Source organism: Montipora capricornis, chromosome 3, assembly GCF_036669925.1.
Source record: "Montipora capricornis isolate CH-2021 chromosome 3, ASM3666992v2, whole genome shotgun sequence".
Classification (NCBI taxonomy): domain Eukaryota; kingdom Metazoa; phylum Cnidaria; class Anthozoa; order Scleractinia; family Acroporidae; genus Montipora; species Montipora capricornis.
Genome location: NC_090885.1, coordinates 53,189,242 through 53,196,197, shown reverse-complemented (window position 1 = coordinate 53,196,197; position 6,956 = coordinate 53,189,242). Strand labels below are relative to the sequence as shown.

General features: G+C 39.0%; 1 protein-coding gene across 3 annotated transcripts; it reads right to left on the bottom strand.

Moving 5' to 3' along the window:
• Positions 1 to 688: 688 nt before the first annotated feature.
• Positions 689 to 6,853, bottom strand: LOC138041465 (melatonin receptor type 1A-like). 3 transcript variants are annotated; one of them, XM_068887216.1, is made up of 3 exons: positions 6,761 to 6,818; positions 3,807 to 3,976; positions 689 to 3,559 (listed from the first exon to the last, which is right to left on the bottom strand). In XM_068887216.1, exon 3 carries the CDS (start codon positions 3,538 to 3,540, stop codon positions 2,533 to 2,535), a length of 1,008 nt encoding a protein of 335 aa, XP_068743317.1. In that variant the 5' UTR covers positions 3,541 to 3,559; positions 3,807 to 3,976; positions 6,761 to 6,818; the 3' UTR covers positions 689 to 2,532. The 3 variants fall into 3 exon arrangements, with proteins under 3 accessions (XP_068743317.1, XP_068743318.1, XP_068743316.1); XM_068887217.1 differs by lacking the exon at positions 3,807 to 3,976 and having other exon boundaries at positions 6,761 to 6,853; XM_068887215.1 differs by lacking the exon at positions 6,761 to 6,818 and having other exon boundaries at positions 3,807 to 3,994.
• Positions 6,854 to 6,956: the final 103 nt, after the last annotated feature.

Genomic DNA, 6,956 nt, shown 5'->3' with positions numbered 1-6,956 from the left:
CACGATGAAAGAGTCCATCAAAGGAGTTACATGCTGGGTGTCTTACTACCGTTCGAGCAGGAGGTCGTGGTATCCTAAACCAGAGGAAACAATATCGTTTTCAAACATCCCTGATTTAGAACCGTTCCCTGTCGTTTAAACGTCACAAGCCAACTGTGACCCTCTACGGGACTGGGCTTTTTCCTATGGGGTGGCTGCGAGACAACGCACAGTACGCTTGCCAACAGCAGCATAAAATTCTAAAGGCTGCTCACTCCATTCTGGGGAACCCCTTCAAACTGAGTTAAATATTCCTAGATAAAATGTTCCCACGGTTACAATTCCACATCAAAATCAATTTTAATATTTAACTTTCAACCCACCACCAACGCAATAGCAGGAAAACAAACTGAGCCCTACTGTGAGACCGCAGTTTTGTCAAGTCATCTTTCAACGCTTTTCCAGGTGTTTTTGAAATTTCGCCAGCACAAAGGGGGCGTGACTGGGATGGGAGGACTGAGACAATGCAGTCATGTCGGTTTCCACCTGAGAGGACCCAGGGTGATAAAAAAAAAATTGTCGTCGACAAACTACGCTCCGGTAGTCAAGTAGGGCTCAGTTTGCTAACCGGTCAGGATTAGCAGGCCGATTCCAGCGGTCGATGCGTCCAACTTGGCTCTGGAGCGCATCGTTGCAATGGCTCTTCCTTTCGATCGAGTGAGCAAATTACCACCTCGTGTCACTCGCAGGAATGCTATTGCGTTGATAGTGCGTTGAAATGTTAGTTCTGTCTTTGTCAGAGGATTCTGATGTGGAATTATAACCGTGAGAACATTTTAAATTGGAATATTCTACACAATTTAATGGCCTCCCCAGAATGGCATGAGCAGCATTGAGATTTTATTTTACGGCTCAAATCGAGTTGAGTCTGGAAAATAACCAGACAAGAAGAAAGCTACCCACAGTGGAACTAAGATAAGGCTTTTTAATCAACATGGGGATTATCACACAAATCGTTATATTTTCGGCCTCTCTGAGCTTGGGTCGCCTGTGCGAGGACATTAACTTTTATGTACAGCAAAAAATTATCCCGGTATTTTGCCATCAATATCTACATAATAAAGAATTATCTTCTTAGTCTTTCAATTCAGTATTTGATTAAAAGAGACGTCGATGTTAACACATTCACCACTAAAGCGGACCCGATTGACGAGTAAAATCGTCTGACGTTAAAGTAAAATCCTAACTGTCACTCCTAGGAGACCCTAGGAGGGAATAGGTGAACCAACCAAATAGCTGAGCAGCGATTTATTAATATTGATTGAAAACAAACAAAGGAAAAGAAATACACCAAAATTTAAGAAAAGGCTTTTTAAGGCTTTTAAAAAAAATTGCCCATATACCGTTGTAAATGGCGGTAGTATTTTTTAGGTGACCTGAATCTAGATTTTCAGGAATTCTAAAACAAGAACCCGTAATGAACCCTTAAATCCATACTCTGCATGGATTCTTCAATCAAATTTAAATCCCATTTTTTACGTATCTATGAGATAAAGAAAAGAAAAGAAAAGAAAAGAAAAGAAAAAATGTATTTTCATTTTTGAAATATCTCCTATCATTTCGGAGAAAACAAAAAATATGGAATATCCTTAGAAACATTAGAGCGGTTTTTCTTCAAACTTGGCACCGGTAATGACCCTCAGTCAATGCATAAAATGCCACCCATTGTACAGCTGCAATGGCATATGGCAAAAGTTGCTTCCATATCTATTTTGTGCATAACGGAGGTCCTATTTTTTTTGTATCAGCCAAACATCATTCACAGTCAACGAGTTCCTTAGAAGACCTACGGCAACATCAGCTCTATGCGTGTTTTGAACAGGACTGTACGTCTAGCCCGATTTGAGAGGAAATCGAGATAAAATTATATCATTTACAACCAAAAGGGACTGGAATCAGAAGTGTTGTCATGGTTACGTCATACTTTTCACCAACTTTGCACCTTTCTTGAGGGTTATTACTCATGCCAAGTTTAAATTATATGGTTGTTACATTTTCAGAGACATTCTTAAATATTTTAATCCATCTTCCAATGGAACCACTATTGACGTCATCATTTGGCTAATTTGCATAACATCTCCTGAAAGAAATGATACTTCAAAACTTTGAAAAGCATTTCAACTAGGCACTAATTATTTTTTTACTTCATAGGCTCATTACTAATCACAACCTGCGCATCTTCTTGGGAGGGGATTCGAAAAATATATTTTAGTCAATTATTCTCGCCCGCGTCACAATGAGTTTGCCTGTGTAAATGTTACGAAACAAAATCTTCAATTTTTTGTTACTGACGAAGGCACATGAATGAAAGTCACAATTTGTTTTTTCACATTCTCCCAAAAAACACACAGTGCATTTAGTTTAGCCAATTCCAAAGACGGTGTTGAAGTGTTTCAGGCGAGAAATCCGCATTGTGTCCCAGACAAGAACCTCTTATCATCGGTGAGGGTCTCAAAGAGCCTTATAGAAATGTCCGCAAGGTGAGGGTAAGGCTTACAATGTTTTAGGCAGCTTCTCCACACGTAAAGACACCTTATCGACTTGATTGCGAGTAGAAAAATGAGCGTCTATTATTCTCTTAAACGTTTTTCTAAATCGCCTGTTTCGTATGGCATAAACAATAGGATTAAGCACGGAAGATAAACAAACTGTAAATCCCAAAAACTCTTGTACCATACCAGGAATAGAGACACCAGAAGAATTCATAATACCAGCAATTGCTGTTGGAAACCAACAAAGGGCAAACAAACAAATAACAATGAACAACGTTTTAGCGATATGTACGTCTTCCCCACGAGGTGAGGAGCTGTTGTTCGCTCTTATGTGGTTGCAACTGTTATCCTGGCTGCTCTTGATTTGCCTTCTGTGTTTGATCACAGTTCGATAAACTCCATAATAACAGCCTAAAATTATGATGATGTTTGAATAGAGAGACAAGGATGCTACAAGTCGTGATATCCTCGAGGCTGACTCGCGTTTGTTGTCAATGGAGCAAAAGCCGTTGTGTTGATTAAAGTAGTATGCTCCCAAACCATAAAGCGGTCTTGATGCGATTAGAATGGAGTAACACCAAATCACTGCCAGAATAACACAAACGTTCTTCTTGGTGTAAGCCGCCTTGTATTTCACGGTCGGTTTTATCGTGATAAATCTATTTATGCTTATTGCTGTCATGGTAACGAGGGTGGCGTTGAGGACAGCTGCTAATAGAAACGCTTGTAACTTACAAACACTCATGCTCAGTATCCACTCGCCGCGAATAAACGTGGCAGTCGTCACTGGTAATACAGTAGTGGAAAACAAAAAATCTGTCACTGCAAGGTTCACCACAAATGCGTTAGGAGTTGTTCTTAGTGACTTTTCTTTCCAAACTGCAATGAATACTAATGCATTTCCACACACCCCTACCACCATTAATAAGGAAATGACGAAGATTTCCAATGCCATGCGAAACGATCCCCGTTCCAAAAGAGAAAATTGTTCCGTTGTTGGATAATTCATTCCTAATCAGTGACGAAACCTGTAAAAATAAGGGTAAAAGATAATTCAATTTCTAATTCAAATAATTTGTTCCTGCCAAAAAAGGAGACATATATATCCGAGGAGGTAAATATATTTTGGTGTCAAGCCCATTTTGGGAAATACAATTCACCCTGAGAAAGGTTTCAAAATAAACACTTGCAAAACTTGATCCTTCTTATTCTGTATATTAATTAACGACGAAGAGATAACCATTTTATGAAGGTAGAAATAATAAGTTTCAATACCTTCCAGTGTGTCAAACAACGATCAGGCAAGCCCCAAGCCCTACAGTGAACTCTTTCGTGGGACAGAAAAGGAAATACGCCCCTGCTGAATTGAGTTGAAAATTCTCGACGCTGAATCTCTAGCCAGTACTACGTGTAAATCACCAAATCTTTTTGTCGTCGAAAAGAACCTGAAATGAACACAAGGTTCTTATTCCGAGGATCATTGGACATTAAATGACATTCAAAACAGCAGGAAGATTATTAAAAATGGGTTATGTCTTTTTCTCATTGGCTAGTAAAAGTAATATTTGCTCTGGGACTATTGAAAAAAGAAAATGCTTCAGTTTCTCTACTCTTAAGCGTCAATACAAGGGAAGCAATCTATCAATCAGTTGTCATACATGCGATAATGCTATGATCCAAAACGACTTTCGGTGATTACATTGCCCAAAAAGGTTGTTGTCTGTTGCTACCGAGAGGAAACATGGTGGACACTTTTTGCCAACAGTCAAAAACCCAGGAATAGTCTTTTCTTGCGGACTAATTTTCAAGTCATATTTTATGTTGGATGGATATTTTCATCAACGTTATTGGTTCCATCGTTATTTAAAGAAAGCCAATTAAAAAAATGGAAGTCAATTAATGCTCCTTGACAGCTCCCATTTGAAAACTCCGTTCAGCCTTACTTTGGAACTATAAATGAGAGCTTTTGAATTAACACATAACTCGTACGGAGGCTCAGAAGGCATTGTTCAACTTCTTTGCTGTCCTCCAGTTAATTATCAGTGTCATTAGACTTAGAAAGAACAATTCTGAACCGGTTTACTACTCTTAAAAGTCTTAAAATGTCATCGGTTTCAAATAATTTTTTCTTAACATGCAATTATTAATACTGCGCCTGAAGGATTCGCTGTCGTTTTACAAAACAAAAAGTACATCCTGGCTTCGAATGGTTGAATGATCAGATACAATTAAGATTCTGTTTCTTTTCTTGCATTTAATATTGTCCTTCTTTTGTAATCCGTCAAACCTACGCTTTATCGATTGACTTCCCTATCCTCGAAGGCAGTCAGAAATCGGGTTGCAATTGCCGGACTGAGAGACTTCATTCCACAGAAACGTTTACGTTGGGTTTGGATCATGCACCGTTCATAATATTTTTTGCATCCTTTTACTTTATAGTTTTAATTAAGTTCATGAATTTTTTTTCCGACCTAGCTGCTTTTCAAAAATAATCGAAAATCGCGGATATTACTGACGTCACAAGTGGAACTTCTCGCACATCCTTTCAGAAAATCAGTCGAAAAAATGAATATACGGCAAATTTTTATTGCTTACCAGATAAAGTGATTTCTACACCTCCTTTATGGACTTAGCTTTTGGATTATTTTGAAATCTACAAAAAGAGCATTTGATGACTTTTACTTTTTCTCTTATAGTTTGAGAGGACGGAGTTCTGAAAATCGGGCAATTTTTGCAAATTAAAGACTGGGGAATTCATTACATGGTGAATCACGAGATAACAAACGATCACTTCCTTGCATTCTTTTATATATTTCTTTTTATGTTTAAAGTACTTCGAAAAGAATTTGCCCATTATACTTAGTGTTTGACTTTCGAAAAAAAGTCTTTCTTTGCGTATTTTATTCGCCTAGCTAAACATGATATCGAAAGAACGGGAAATTGTTCTATTAGTTAAAATAGGCTTATAAGGGTGATTGTTTTGTTTGAGCTTCAAAAAAATAAAAAAAGGTCTTCACCGGCTAAAATTTGTCCGCATGGAACAAACCTGTGCACAAAGTCTTGCAACGGCGCGTATTCAACTCCACGGGCAGCATACCTTTCTTCAGTGAATAACGTAATATTGCTTACGGTAGTCTTGAATGGAAATTGTCGTGGAATGGACAATCATATAAAGCTATATAATGAATTCACTAGCTAATTTTCTCAACTTGGGACTGCATCCTGACTACTTTTTCATTCAAAAATATATGAAGCCTTATTTTTGAAGAGCGCCTGGATTAAATGTGTGAATTATGGTCTTTTATTCGTTCCCAGGAGCAGGAGGAAGAGCCGTGACACTGCAGCACTGCCACCACCTGATCGGACCTTTCCTTGAAAACGCTGCGGTCGAGTCTGCCTGTCTCTCGTTGGCCTCGTGAGGCACCAGCAAGCTTGCAGCAGACGTAGACAACCCCGTTCCTAAGTCTTCGCTCGCTCGCTCGCGAAGCCAAGCCAAGAGAGAGAGAGAGAGAGAGAGAGAGAGAGAGAGAGAGAGAGAGAGAGAGAGAGAGAGAGAGAGAGAGAGAGAGAGAGAGAGTTAACTTACTCAGTAAATGTAACGCACAACGAACTACCATCGAATTAAACTGAATCCCGCGATAACGCCAGCTACTCAGGCTATTTGTTTTAGCCAAGAGGGAAAATGGCGACAAGAGGAAGAAAGAGGAAAAATAGCGACAGAAATACCATCGAATTAAACTGAATCACGCCAGCTACGCAGGCTATTTGTTTCATCCAAGAGGAAAAATAGCCACAGAAGAGCATTCGTTGTGTAGATGCAGTAAAAACCAAGATATAAATATGCGAGTGCAAGCTGGGCGAGAGGCGAAGCCGGAACTCATGAGGACGCCCTTGCGCAATGCTACACAGTAAATCCCTTCCCAGTGTCCGGTTTGTACACTGAAGCTGGTAACCCAATTAACGATCACGCTTTAACTGCTCACAACGTGCAGATGATTTAGGGACTTGGTTCTTTATGTAAAAAAAGGATAAATTTGCTAAGTATTCATCGTACAAAATGTCAAAATGTCAAGCAGTGGCACATATATTGCACACAGAATAAACTGTTTGGAACTTACTGATAATTATTCTCGCACGATTTTTTTTAAAGAACAAAACTTCAATGCATCAGTTTTTACCGGTATTGTGGCTCTATGCTTGTTGTCGCGAGAAATATATGAAACACTCACCTTTTCGTCGTGTTAAAGCAGCTTTTTTGGAAATTTTGTTCCAAAGGGTATCCTTCAGTATTACAGTTGAGACTAAGGTTTGATTGAGGCCATTAGGTAAGCACAATCAAAATGCTGTAGCTTGTGGCAGGTTTTGCATTTTTCATCAATCATATTCCCTGACATAAGGATAAGCAAAGCGACCAATAGGCGATAT